The 14,834-nt window shown below is 40.1% G+C and overlaps 1 protein-coding gene and 1 long non-coding RNA gene across 11 annotated transcripts in view; one reads left to right on the top strand and one right to left on the bottom strand.

Moving 5' to 3' along the window:
• Nucleotides 1-6,972: 6,972 nt before the first annotated feature.
• On the bottom strand, nucleotides 6,973-9,185 carry LOC116961137. 2 transcript variants are annotated; one of them, XR_004406818.2, is made up of 2 exons: nucleotides 9,001-9,185; nucleotides 6,973-8,737 (listed from the first exon to the last, which is right to left on the bottom strand). It is a non-coding gene; the product is annotated as an uncharacterized LOC116961137 (long non-coding RNA). The 2 variants fall into 2 exon arrangements; XR_004406819.2 differs by having other exon boundaries at nucleotides 9,020-9,185.
• Nucleotides 9,186-9,328: 143 nt separating this feature from the next.
• PRTFDC1 (phosphoribosyl transferase domain containing 1) overlaps nucleotides 9,329-14,834 on the top strand; it is a 48,643-nt gene continuing 43,137 nt past the window's right edge. For all 9 annotated transcript variants that reach the window (XR_006166221.1, XR_006166222.1, XM_042802068.1 and 6 more), the window contains exons 1-2: nucleotides 9,329-9,393; nucleotides 13,491-13,597. Coding sequence is in view for 7 of the 9 variants with exons in the window: in XM_042802068.1 (XP_042658002.1) it covers nucleotides 9,334-9,393; nucleotides 13,491-13,597 (167 nt within the window). In the remaining 2 variants the exon portion in view is untranslated. The remainder of the gene's footprint in view (nucleotides 9,394-13,490; nucleotides 13,598-14,834) is intronic.

Here is a 14,834-nt window from a genome sequence, read left to right as displayed (position 1 = left end):
ACACTGTATACTGCAATTATTAGCATAAAAAGAAGAAATGTTTTTCTTTCCTACTCCTTAACCTTTGCTTCAGAACACAGGTTTTTCTGTATGGTATCAATCATTACCACCAGCAGCTGTTGTGACATCATAGTATCTGCCATCAGCAGGGGATGAAGTAAAAAATTTGAAATGAACTATTAAAAGCCAAATTTTCAAGTCCATTATGTTCCTTTCATAGATTTGTCAGGGAATGTCTTTGAAGACTTCACAGTGATTCTAGGCTATATTTCTTGTGCATCTTAAACTTGTCTATGACATGCACTAGGAAAGCGTGGGTGAGCAGGAAAGTGTATTTGTTCTTTGTTACTTCTTGTTAAGCAATCATGTTTATTTTTGAAAGATACAAGCTGGAAGAAAGCTGTGGTTTTCTAAAATATGAATTTCATTTACTGTTTACTCTAAAGAATGACTTATACTGTATATTTGAACAAAACCACACTAGTTAAAAGCACTTAATAACCTGTCACATTATCTCCTAGGGAAGTACGAGATCCCTTTCTTAAGAAGTGCAATATAATCAAGCATGGCTCTTTTTTGTAGCCTGAAACAAAAAATCTAGATTTGGCTCCAAAACAACATGCACTCTCAGCTTTTAGTTACTTGTAAACCATTTGGCTGATTAGGCTGAGGTTCTGGATTTGGTTCTTCCCTTTATCATCAATGCTGACTTTACGGGAATGCAAAGTAGGTGATAGCCTATCCCAAAATTTGGGACAAGCAACTAGGACATACTTGGAAACATTCATCAGTCACCAGTAATAATGACTGCTTTTTAAAACTGTCAGAAGGATATCAGTATATTATTGGGAAGTTAGGAAGTGAACAGGAGAGGATGCAAAAAGCATTCCTGCTTAACAGGAGAGGGAGAGACTAAAGCAGTGCACTCCTGTAGCTGAGTGGGCTGTCACTAGTGTCTTTCAACAGTATGGCGGGGGTTTTTTGCATAAACCTCATATAGCACTTGCAGGTAGCTCTGCTGCCACACAGGATGTTCCTCTCTTGATACATGTGAACAGCTTCTGTCACCCTATTGGGAGATTATAATCTATTTTGATGTGTATTCCATGTGGCCTAACAACACTTCTGATTATGGAAAAAATAGAATGAAAACCATTGAAAATACACATGGAAGGCTAACATTCTTATCCTTTAACTCTCTCTGGGAAGTTAGACAAAATAAATTTACAGAATCCAAAGAACGTAATTCTTTATATGTTCAGGAAATGCCAATAATTGAAGGTGTAATGTTTATGAATCAACTAATACGTACCATTAGTATAACTAAAGGAAAAAGGTGAGTAAACTCAACTGTTCTGACAGAATTGTTCCTTCCTAAAAGATACTAAATATTCAAAGAAACAAGTCTGTCCACAGGCTAAAAAGTAGCATTACCAGTTGAAACATTCTCTAGATTCACTAGTCAATTACTGATAATCAATGAAATAATGAGACAGAAAATCATCAAAATGCTTCTAGTACTTCATAACTATCAAACTGGTATTTTTAAATGGTCGATACTAAATTGGATAACCATCACAAAACATGGGCTAAATGTGGTAGGAATGCTTTACTGGTCAGTAAGTTATGTTGCCACAAACTGAAAATATTTCCTGTTGGAAGTTGTGCATGACAAAACTGTGTATCTATTTTTTAAAAATAGCAACGTGAAATTATGATAAATATCTCACTGGCTGTTCTTCAGAATGAAACTATTTATATCCAGGAAGGAAGGGATCAGATATGGCATCACCACAAACCCAGGGAGTTCCTGATTGTATGGCTCCGATAGAGCTGCCTCGAGCAAGCACCAGATCTGACAGGAGCATATGGGCTCCGTGTGGCTGGTCTCAAAGCACGGTGGTTTCTTGGGCTCTGCATGCATTCCTGGGAACTAAGTCTGGGACAGTTCCTCAAAATCTTCCTTGCAGAGGGGCAGCCCCATTCCCCTCACAAAACAGTAAGGGCAAAATTCTGTGGGATAAAAAATATGGGAGAAATTCCTCACTGATTTAATTTTCCTTAGTCTCTGGAGGCGGGTTTTATTGCAGGAGGGCATGTTCTGGCCCTTTGTATGTTTTTGTGAAAAACTGGCATCATAAACTGCCGCTGTGATCACTGCCACAAAGCTAAAATCTAGTCCTTTCACTGGCATATATGTATCAGGAAAAACAACATATCTAACAATTTCACCCTAATGAGGGCAGAAATATCTCAGATAAGAAAATTTCACATACATGCAGATTAATGGGAGTCCTAGATAAATGCTAGTCCTAGTCAACACTTTCATCCATGGTTTTATGATGCTTATAATATTAATAATACAATTACAGGAGAGACAGGTGGTAAAACCTATTATTAAGGTTGCCTGACATTTCCCATAGTCAAGGAAGCCAGGTGCTGAGCCTTGCAGCTGATTGGGATCGTCCACCAACCAGGGACGTACTGAGCCTGACCCAGCTAAGGAGGACCTGCCGTTTCTCCCCAGGAGTGGGGATCCGAAGTAGTGATGTATACTTGACTGCTAAATGCCCAGATTGGTTTTTTGGTTTTTTTTTTTGTTTGTTTGTGTTTTTTTTTTGTTTTGGGTTTTTTTTTTTTGTTTGGTTTTTTTTTTTTTTTTGTTCATTCTGTCTCAATCTTGCTCCAGCTCCTTTTCATTATGTAACATTTTGTAAATAAAATATGAGTAAATTCAGGGTGCTTATCTTCCAGGCTAAGCAGTGGCATTATGGTAGGAATCCAAGGTGAGCCGAGTTTCTTGTTTGTGTGTTTTTCTCTACTGTTTAAAGGGTTCTGAAGTACATGTGACTTCCATTTCACCAAGTTATAAAAAACATACCTCATTTTTTTTTCTAGACTGTACCTCCAACAAATGGTTGTAGATGAGCAGGCATAGGCAAATAGACTACATTCATGTCAGCTGGTCTTATTGATGCTGTTATGAGGATGAACTTCTGTCACAGTACTGGCCTGTGTTGTTAATTTGTTATTCTATGCCCACCCGCCCCACATTGACTCCACAGCATGCAGATATTCACATAAACACGCAAAGACTGGAATAACTTTGTCTTCAAATCCTTCCTCAAATGTTCTTTGCAATGGTGCCCACCAGAAGTTTAACAACAGCTGAGCTGCTGGTGAGGTGAGATTAGGGCTTATCTCTCTGACCTGTGCAGTTTCCTTGAACTCCCCTGGCACTGTTGCCAGTTGTTACTTGTCTTAGGCTTAGCTTGTAAGTTATGTCATGTGGGTCATCTTTTTCTCTCTTTGCTTAGTGTCTGACAATAACATTTTTGTCTGTAAGTAGAGCTCCTGCGTGCTTATAATAAATATGATCATCTGGGAATGAATTAAGACCATGCAATAAAGGGAATGGATTTAAGTTGTTTACTAAAAGGATCTGTTTCCTAAGAACCTTCATCTCATTTGTTTCGGCAACTGGAAAGTAGGAGCTGAAGGAAGAGAAATGAGATTTAAAGCACTTAACTTATTCCCTGGAGCAATATGATTTATTCATGTCTTTGTCAGAGAATGTTTTTGAAATGCAATGATAAATGACTTATACCTGGCTTTTCCACTGGTAGCCATTAATACTGCATTTCTCATTTTGGGGGTTCCTGACTTTGGCAATTTGAGCCCATATGTTTTAAATACAGGATATGTATGCTTGAAGTTAGGAACTATTCTTTGAACCTAGACAGCAGTATATAATAGTTTGAAAGCTATTGTCTCAAACTGGTCAATCAACATTAATGAAATTAACGTTTAATTTACTCTTGCTAGATGAGAGCCCCCATATAGAAAAATCAGGTGATTCAATCCTCTAATTCCCAGAGCTGCTGTAAAGATAAACAAGTACCTCTAGAACTGTTCCCATATTGCTTTCAGGGTCATATTAAATCTTAGGAAGCAGTGTAATAATTCTCTCTTCAGAGGAAAAAAATTCAGTAGTGTTCAACATGTGGCCCCAAGCACTGCACAATGGAGAAACAATGACATTTTGCTATTTGCTCAGGAGGAATGGTCCGTCTTTTACACAAACAGTAAAATTTTGCTGGTCTAAATCCAGCATTCCAGTACCCTTAGGGGGCATGTCATTTTGTGCAGCAACAGAGCTTGGGTTGGCCGGCCATAAACATTTAGCGTGCCTATGCCTATGCTACAGGAGAACTTGCTGGACCAGATTGTGCTTTTCAATACACTTTTGTTACTGCACTGTTTATTCTAGGCAAACTGTGAAGTATACAAAATTACATCAAAGATGACTGAGCTATTTTAGGGAAAAAAAAAAAAAAAAAGTCCTTAAACTGTTATTCATTTACTTGTTTAAAACACTCAGAATTCTTTTGGTTTTCAGACTTTCCCAAATTTGCTGTAGTTTGTTAAAAAGAAAAAAAAAAAAAAAAAAAAAAAAGGATGAAGCCAAGTAAACTACCTCCTTTAAAAAGAAAACAAACTTAACAGCTAAATTCATGACACTGGGTGACCCACTATATATTTACAATTCCCTGACTAGTTTTCATGGCTGTGCATGGTGAATTTGTCATACAATATAATGTGAGCAGCATTTTTTGAAAATAATGCTTTATCATTCAAACTTCAGTACTTCTCAATAGCTGGTTAGGGAAAATATTTGCATAATATTATGAGGGAAATAAAGTATATTCTAGTATTAAAAGACAAGAGGAAATTTTTGTTTGCATTTATTTTAGCTATAAAGAACTCTATATTAATAACGTGAACCTGAAAAGCAGGAAGAGTATCTTCAGGAGCCAGGAAATTGCAAAGTGAAGCTCTCGCTGCTCTAGGCTGGCACAGTGAGATTAATAAAAAATAAAAATGTAGTTTTGTATTAAAGATGTTTATCACAGACCAAATAAGTCAAAGCCCAGAATTCTGTCAAGCAGTGCCTAACACTGATAAATAAAAAAGGTCATAAAAAAATAAACAGATTAATATTTTGAATGGCAGCTTTTAGCCATTTTCTTGATATCAAAGTTATTGTAGTTAATTTTTAAAGCCTAAGTCAGTCTTGTAGACTCAGTACAGGATAACTGTGATAGCTAAATGCTCTGAGCTTCCCTTGTGCATCTTAGATGCTGCAATTCGTTTACAGCTGAACTTCCCAATTCCTCAAGGTGCCAATTCTGCTGAAATTGAAGGTGGACAGGAGCTAGATTCCAGCTTGCAGTGCTACTCCATCACCTGCTGTGATCACACCACAAAGGGGAAGTATAGCATCTATACTCCTGTACATTGTAAGATGCTCCCTAGCCTACCTAAATGGACAGCTTTTCCTACTCTCTCCCTAGATTCTTGAATGTAGGGGAACTGTTTGAAATACTGCTTCATGTTCTGCCAGATGTCTGTAACGCTGTCTGGCAGATATGGTCTGCTGCACTCAGGGTCTTCGGCAGCCACCTTATGGATGGGGTAACTGCCTCAGGTAATGCAAAAGAACGCAAAATTCTGCGATATATTAAAACTGGATATGAAAGAAATTTAGCATTGCTTTCAACATGCCTTACGAGTATTGTACGTGCTAGACTTTTGTTTCTAATATTCTCTTCAGTGATGATTTTACCCAAAAATGTCTTTCTCTGCAACAACTAGGGGGGTTGCTTACCTTGTAACCACCAAGAAATGCAGGTTCATGTTTGATAAGATTGTTTACAGTTGTTCTGCTGTTCACGTAACAGCTGCAGCAACAGGCAGAACCAGAATAAGAGCTCTTACTTCATCCTCTAATTGGCAAGCTTCTACCTAGATAAGGCATACCTCTTGAAATATTCTGGATTTTCATGCTTTTCCTGTCTATTTTTGGTGCCTACATATTAAACAAAGTTGTCAAATGTTTAACTTCTTGGGAGGAGAATACATAATGGAGTTGCAAAGGCTAACAGGTAACTCCATGATAGTATTTGTCTTGGACTGCATTCTTGATATATCCCTGCTCCCAACCTTCTACTTTCAATATTTCTTTACATTAGAGTTGTGAAAGTATACAGACTACATGTCCTGCCTTTATCAGTAACAGGGCAAGCAAGGAAAAGATGTGTAACTGAAATGATAAAGCTCACTCTGTAAAGGCCCAAGATATAAATACATTCACAAGGATTTGCATGTAAGTCTTAACTCTGCTTTGTTTCTCTGTGTGTTGCTTCTTCCATCTGCTCCTTTATGTCTTTTGGCTATGTGTCCAGACCTACTTGTTAGTATGATTTATCCTATCTTCTTTGTTCTCTCCCCCTTTGATCATTTCCTGTGATTGCACATCTAAAAGTGTTTATTATTTTCCTTCTATTTTTAGTTTATAAACAAACAGCTAAACAAAGATAATAGGAATGTTCTTCAGAATGCCTACTGTCTTTTTTCACAGTAAAGGCCCTAACATCATGTCTTAAATAATAATATTTTACCCCTAATTAAAGAAGGTTTTGAAAATCTACTGTAAATTCATTCATTCTATACCAGTCCATGCTGTAATAAAACAATGTAAACATTCAGTAAGAACATATCGTCCATAGCAAAATCCTTAGCAGCTTAATTTTCACCATAGACAAAGAACCTAATTAATTCTATTAATTCCATGAGTTTACAGAACCATGAATTCATCTCCTTTGCAACAAAGCTTAAAAAAAAATTTTTACATTTTATGGCAATGAATAAATCTTACACGGAGAAGAACAACTTTGTGGATTGGACCGTTGGCTGCTGAAAGCAGCACTACCCTTCAAACTGTACCCCAGATAACTTTATCTAGTTTTTAACTTCCATACTCCTATTTATTGTTATTATCAAGACATGACACTTCTTTACACTTCTTAACTGAGCCCTGTAAAATTTCTGGAAGAGAAGAATACCAAACAGAAGACTTGACAAAATGCAGTCGTCAACCTTGACAGGAAGAACAAACATTCCCTGCTTAAGTTTTTCAGCACAGTGCCAGAGGAATTTATTTTTTATTATCTTGCTCATGTTAATCTTTTTCAAATAGTTAAGCTTCTGTCTGTGGGGTAGATAGAACAACCTCTTGTATTACAGTGGTCTGATAAAGAATGTGGTTAAAAAAAGACAGAAAACTCTGTGATAGTAACCCAAGTAGTCCAAAAGGTAGAAGAAACCAGTACTCATACAGCAATGGCAAAATTAATCTGAGGTTCCAGCTGTAATACTAATAGCTTCAGAACTATAGAGCGGAGCCCAGTTCTATGATGTTTATGCAACAGCAGCTTTATCTGTAACATGGTGGTAACTGTATCAGATTGCATTAGCTTTAGGGCAAATGTGGGCTTTAGAAGGGGTTCTTGCCCACGTCCAAGCAAGAGGAATCTTCAAATCTTGAAAAGTGATTGTGGGTTCAAATCAGTAGCATTTAATCCCAAAGTTTAGACAAAACTTTAGACTTTCTTTCCCAATAGCTGTATGAAATGTTGACATGCAATTGAAATGCAAAAGTACTTAGGGATTTTGCCCCTTATGAAAATCTATGTATTTTACACAACTATTTTTATTGACTTTATGTAAGTTTGTATGTCTGTATATGTTATCAAATTCAATAATTATTGTTAAGTTTATTTTAAAGCAGTGTGAACAGGAGCTATTCTTTTCCAGCATACCTCTGTCTTTATATACAGGCATCACTTCCAAGGCAGACATATTCTGGAGTCGGCCTCTGTCACTTTGTAAACCTGGTCTTCTGTTCCTTCAGACATGTTGTCAATTGTAATGATAGTTCTTCTAAGAGTAGTTCCTTATATCCACCAGAAAGCAAACAGATCTGACTTCACACAAGAAACAAAGCATCAATCACAAGATAATTTTCAATTGCTTTAGTACTTAGCCAGACTTTAATTGGTGATTCATTCATAGAAGCCTTCTTAACACCAGACTCCTAAGCTATTAATTGTTCTATCAGTTCTAATGTAAGTGCACGGACAGGATGCACCTAAAAACCAACCCATGATGGACACCAAACTCCTAGTGTAGACACACCCACAGCATTATCTGGATTGATCGGTTATAACTTGTGACCTACAAGCCTTAATGACTACATTCTAGAAAAGTAGTGTACCAAATTGAAACAACTTCCTAGTAAACGGCCCCCAGGTATCATTAAGCATATTTCATTATGCCCAGGTCTCCCCTTTTTCTTCCTTTAATAATTTCTTCAACTTTTTCTTCCTTTAATAATTTCTATCATAGGAATGGCAGAATTCTACCAGTTGTACATCTAACAGATAAATACCAGAAATCATAACCAACTTTCACTTTTAAGAAAGTGAAAACCTGTAATTTTACCCACAGTGGACTGAAAGGCTGCCAGCATTTTCCCCAAAAGATAGGATACGAAAACGATAGATCCAAGTCCAGATTTAAATGTCTTCAGAGCAACGCAAGAGAAGAAACAATCTCCTCCTCATCTGTGAGGCTATGAAATCAAAACATTATTAATAATTTTAATAGACTTGGAAGGAGATAGCAGAAGGCTGTGTGGTTCCTGATCTGTTTTCTTTCTACTGGACAGACAGCATGAGCTACATGGCAGTGGGCTGAAGGCACTGGGAAGACATAGCTTGCTCCAGCATGTGCACAGTGGCGGGGAAGAAGGAGCACCAGTTCAGAAGTCAGCAAGGATGGAAAGCAAGATTCATGAACTCTTACAAGTTTGCTTCCTGGCATCCTTTTGTTGTCCCTAGAGTATAAGCAAAAACCTGTCAGTTTAAACCACACCAGCTTAATCTTACCCATTTATTCAGCCCAGGCCTTGCACCTAGCTCTGTCCAAACCTTCCCACCACCCTGCCAGGCTGTCGCTAGCGCTGGCTTCTTCGAGCCGCCCCTAAGCCCGTAGCTGCTTCTACCTCGTATCCCACTTCACAGAACGGCGAACCCACCCGCGGACACCGCCGTGCCCGTCGCAGTGGTCTTGGAACACCCACCCCATGACTTTACATACAGTTTAGTTTACGCCTTACGGTCCGGATTTCCTCTCCTCTTTAGAGACCTTCAGCAATTAAGCCTGTCTTGTCACAGCATAAGAGAAGCTGATGAGTGCCGGCCTGGAGGCGGACGCACCGCGCCGCGCGGTCTGTTTCCCAAGGAGGCGGCGGGACCGACCCCAAACACAGGGGTGCAGCCCCCCCCCCCGCTCCGGGGCCGACCCCCTCGTGGTACCCCACTCCCCGCCACCCACCTCCGGCGCGGCCCCAGCCCCGCTCCCCCGGCCCGGCCCGGCCCGGCCCGGCCCGGCCCCGCCCCGCTGCAGCCCCTCGGGCGGGCGCGCAGGAAGATGGCCGGGCAAGGCGAGAGCGGCGCGGCGGCGCGGAGCGGCGGAGGCCGCGGCGTTGTGGTAAATGCGAAGCGTCGCCCGGCCCGCCCCGGCCGCTCGCACCCCCGCACCCCCCTCCCCCGCGGCGCACGGTACCCCCGCTCCGCTTCCCCGCCGCTCCTTCCCGCCCTCCGCCGCCGTGAGCTGCCGCGGACCCCGCGCCGCCCGCCCCTCAGCGCCGCTCCCCCACGGCTGTCGGTCCCCCTGCGCTTTGTGCTTGACCGCCCCGCCCGCGCCTGCCGGGCCCCGCACCGCTCCGCTCCCCGGCCCGCACCCCGGGGCCGCCGCCAGCCCCCCGCCTGTCCCCTCACGTCCCTCCCGCCGCGGAGCCGCCCCGCCGGGGTCCCCTCCTGCTCGGGGCTCCCCCGGCCGGCACCTGGGCCGCGTCCCCGCGCTTGCGTTGCCTCACGCCGCAGCCCGCCGTCCCCAGCCCCGCGGGGGCAGCCGGAGGGGGACGGTGCCTGGCCCGGCCCGCGGGCTGCGGCGGGAAGGTGCGTGTGGGGCTCGCCGGGCTAGAGGCGGGCAGGCCGGCCGGCTCCCCAGGCTTCACTGGGCTTTTGGTTTCCACCGTAAAAATACGGTCCTGAATGGTCCCGAGCAGCGGCTGTGGCTGTGCGTTTGACAGGGTTGCTTGAGTACTTGAGATCAGGATCCGCAGGGATCCCGACGTGTCTGGCTCCCTCCAAAATGCTTAGAGGCCTCTGAGGATCTGGGAGTGCGGTGAACGCACGCTGTTAGGCTGCCCCTTACCCTGCTGTGGTGGGGAGAAGCCTGAACTTTGGCAGTGCGTTTTGAGTACCCGTGAGGGTGAATACATTATCCAAAAATGAACAAATATGCTCCTTATTCTGAGGGACAAACCGGATTGTCCTGTGAAGTAAATACCATCACTGGCACCACCATAGGTATGTTGTTATTTTATTGTGGCACTGGGATTTTAACTGAGTTGCAGAACAGCCACCCAGGTCGTGGCCCAGAGCTGGGGGCTCTGTGCATGCAGCGGTTACACCCCGTCCACGCCAGTGTCCCCTCCATCCCCCTTCCATAGAAACCCATCATTGTGTGTTTGAGCTGTCTGAAATCCCTGTGCATCAACGACCTCTCATGACACCTGCGTAATTAAAGACATTTTTAGAGTGGGTGACTGCCAAAGCAACGTGAGGATACTGCAAAGGAGGGGATGAATGCTCACAACCACATTCTGTTGTACTGTTTTAATTTCTTCTGCTTGCTGCATCCAAACGAGTGCATGTGTTCCCCAGTCCCCAAAAGGCAACCAAAACTAAGGCCTGTGCAGTACGATTTAAGTTTACAAAAGCTGGACTTTGCTTGATGCTTGATCCCTTGTTTTATACCAAAGCGGAATCCAGATCGTTGTTGCTTTGAAGCGAGTACTGTGCTCAGGCCTCACATGTACCCATTTTGCCAGACAACAAAACTAACAATGTTCTTCCAAAGGTGGTAAAGTTGAATGTCTCCAGCTTCTCTTGTATGCCTTAAGGGCATTTATTGCCATTTATATGTCTTCCTTTTTATGCACATTCACATCAACTTTTTAAAGACCTACTAAAGAATTTCTGCTGGGCTGCTTGAACATGCCAAGCCTGAATTTTAAAAATAGCTTTTTCTTTCACTGTAGGACTTTTTTTGACACACTTGTATACCAGTATATTTAGTATATACATTTATTTATCCAGTTGAATATTGTCTTTTTATTGAAACAATCACAGATATTTCCTTCATATTTTCAAGGGCTAAAGTCAGAAGTAAACAGAAATTGAGTTTAATTTGGGGTGGATATTTTTTGATGATTAGCTATTAAACTGAGGATAATTGCACTTTTTTTTTTTTTTTTTTAATTTACAAGCAGAATACTCGTAAAAAATTGCAGTTACTTGAAAATTATCCTATAGCATAATGCTGTGAATAGCTTTAGGGTAAATGAGAATTTCTAAGCCTTATTGTTGGGAAGTGCCTGTTCAAAAGAGAGAAGAACATTAAATAGGCTTACTATATTAGAAGAATAGTTAATTAGAAAGTACAGGTGAATTTAATTTTATTTGTCAAATGCCAGTGAGCACTTGTAAATGAGAACTTCTGTGTTATTGCAAAGTGGTGCAGTTTATGTTCTTTTATTCAAGAGAAGCAGAAGGATAGATAATCAAAATTTCATTCTGATCCTGTTTTGTAAAGGACTTATTGTAACCTAAGTAAAAGCTATTGGTTTGTATGAATTCTAAGGCAGATTCCATCCATTTAGTTTGATCTTCTGCATCATACTAAAAACATGCAATTTGACAAGAATGCATAAGTAAGCAATACTGACAAGGGTTCTTAGTAGGTGTTTATGGTACTTAGCAATTTAAAGCACTATCTGAAATTGTTTCATTTTATGTTAAAATACTTTTGAACAAAACCATGCCAGACAGTTCATCGCTACAAAATGTTTAAAAAGTGTCAGCCAGCCCTATGTACTGAAAATGAAGATGGGAAAATAGGCTTCCCAGGCCTTCTGCAGGAGTGTTTTTGGAGCAAGATTTGCCTCTAATTAAAAACCTTGCCAAGGAGGATATTTATAATCTCCCGTTTCTATGGAAATGAGGAACATAACTAAGTACCTTTTTTATTTTGTGTAGTTTCAAGGCTTGTGTAAATCAGGGGAAAAGCTTCCATTGATTCCAGTGATCTTGGAGTCATGCTCCTTATGGGCAAATGTTCAGTAGTAGTTATCAACAAATACATTTTTTTGATAAAGAAACTGTTGGGCAGAGTTAAGAAAACATAACAGTCGAGGTGTGTGTAGCTGTCAATGAATATGCAAAAAACCCCTAATCAAACAAAAATCCGTGAGGCAGAACACTGTTTTGGTACAGCGTGAGGCAGAGCTATGCCTAAGTTCAAGAAGACTAGGTGTGGAGGAACAGCTCTACATCAAATATATTGTGTTAGTCTAGATATTTTTGAGACATGGCTTATTGCTCTATTATATGAAATCATAAGCAGGGGTTAGTTTCAGTGATGGTCCTTTGCAGAGGTTAGTTTCAGTGATGGTCCTTTAAAGGCTATATTCAGCAGAAATGCCATTAAGACATGTGCTTCACAGAGGCAAGTTTCTCACCATTTATCTTTCTACCCAAGGTTCATGTTGCCAAGCTGTAGAAAGAAGAAAGACATAACTTGAGGAACGTGATTGTAAAGAAAACCTATTAGGTGTTGCTTTTTATCCTGAACCAATACTGAAGCAAAGCTTTGTACAGGTCTTGTCTTTCATAAGACATTATGAAAATTGTTGGCTTGGAATTTGTTTAGTTCTTGTGCTGATGACTTCATGTCTTCACGTCTTCTGAAGCCTTTGCTTGTTGGCTGATTTTTTCCCTACTAAATCTTTACTGGCACTGTGTGCTGTGGGATATCCTAATTGCTGTGTTCCGATACTTATGAAACTAACGTATATTAAATCTGTAAAATATTTTTTCTGTAAATGCATGGATTTACAGACTAGCTAATAATGAGGTGAGATGCGAACATTTTGTAATGACTTACCTTTGATGACTTATCTAAATTAAGAACCTCACCTGTGGCAAGAAGTACAGTCTTCCACTGATTTGTACAGATACCGCCCATGAACCACATAATTTATCCTCTCTATGTGCTGTTTCATCTCTACAATATTTTTTTATTTATTTATGTGACAATTTAAAATACCTCTAAACCAGCAATGTACAATTTTAGTATATGACCTTTAATCCCACTATCTGAATCTCCTATTGGAGAATCCCTTCTTACTGGTAATCCTACATTTGCATTTTGAGTTTGAAAGTAGTAAGAAACTTAGACTCGCCACTTGTTTGTTATTAAATATTTCCTCCTATCTTGTTGTTTGTAATTTCAGGTGAAATTTCCCACATTCTGTGGGGAAAAAACTGTAGCATTTGATTTCTGAGATACACCGAGGAGCAAAATAATTAATAGGAAAAGTGAAATAGGAAATTATAACTGGAAGAGATTATGTCATATGATTAATTCAACCAATGGAATGCACTAGAACACAGATTTTGTATCAGTTACATATTGCCAAACACCATGAAGTATTCTTAACAGTACTATTTGATATGCAGATTTCAGATAATTGGCCTGGATACAGTCTGGATTTGTTCACTTATCCACAGCACTACTATGGAGATCTGGAGTATGTGCTTATACCTCACGGCATTATTGTTGACAGGTATGTGTAGTTTGAATGTTAGTAAATAAATTCTTTGGTCAGTAGTATTATTCTTTCTTCTAAAGCCTGTAATCCACAGACAGTGTGTATATAACATTTGTCCTAAAATATTAGATTAGCAACTATAAAAATACTTCTACTTACTTAATTTGGGAAGTAAATAAATGCTTGAATGTTAGGAAATGCTAGACCTGTAGTTGCCTTTGCAACTCCCTGTCTAATTTATTTCACCTAATTTCTGATTTGGGCATTGAATGAGATGGGGTCCCACAAGAAGTTGGGTGTGATATATAGTGAAATTGGCACTGGAATGTAAATTACAGAGAGCTGAACTGAAGATGAAAGAGCAAGTACAAAGATTTGTATATAGTTATACTCAAATGTCCCACTTGCACTCTAACCATCCTGTATTTTTAATATAAAAAGGAGAAAAAACTATATTCAATTATGAACAACTTTGGCAACTCCCTAGTACAAATCATTAATGCCAGTTAACCTAATGGTTCCTGACTGCACCATCGATTTTTACTATTCAGCAAAACCAAAAACGGTGTCGTGCACAGTTTGGGTCTGGATTCTAGGTTTGGAGAGTGGCAATAGGAAAGCTTCATCACCCCTCATTCCTTACCTTGTAGTAGTTCCCATGTGCTCTCAGTGTAGGCATCTGATGGTGCTTTGGCATGGGTGGTAGTCCAGCTCAGTGTTCATGATCAGTTACTATTTTGACATGCTGTTAAAAATCTTATGAAAAAGTTACTAAATGGAAACAGTGTATTTATTAGGAATATCTGAATGGAATTTCATGGGACATTTTCTACCTACCACATTTAAACAGCTGGTTGCAAGTATTAAATTGTTGGAACTCCTTGAAAGGAGGCTGTAAGTGTTCATCATAAGGAAGAGTTATGACTCCTGTATTTGTTTTTAAATACAAGCTTTCTTTCATTGCTTTTTCAGTTAGTATTCTGTTAAATTTTTCATCTCTTTTGGTTAAAGTGACTTTTAATTCCTCTTTTCTAAACAAATTATTACAACTTCAGTTCCCATAGAATTCAATATAAATTTGTTTGAAGTAAGCATTGAACTCCAGTGTTGTTTTTGTACTCCAGAAGAATGAACTCCACTGTTTTTTCTTATTCCAGCAGAGAAGGCTGATTCTGTTCTAATGGAAAAGGATGCAGAACTGAATATATTGTGATCATGCAAAATTTTCGTGTAGGAAAAGGGCTCAGCAGTT

The sequence above is a fragment of the Tyto alba genome, unplaced genomic scaffold (assembly GCF_018691265.1).
Source record: "Tyto alba isolate M040663 unplaced genomic scaffold, T.alba_DEE_v4.0 Super-Scaffold_38, whole genome shotgun sequence".
Lineage (NCBI taxonomy): Eukaryota > Metazoa > Chordata > Aves > Strigiformes > Tytonidae > Tyto > Tyto alba.
Note: the sequence above shows the minus strand (reverse complement) of the source record. Positions and strands in the feature narration are given on the sequence as shown.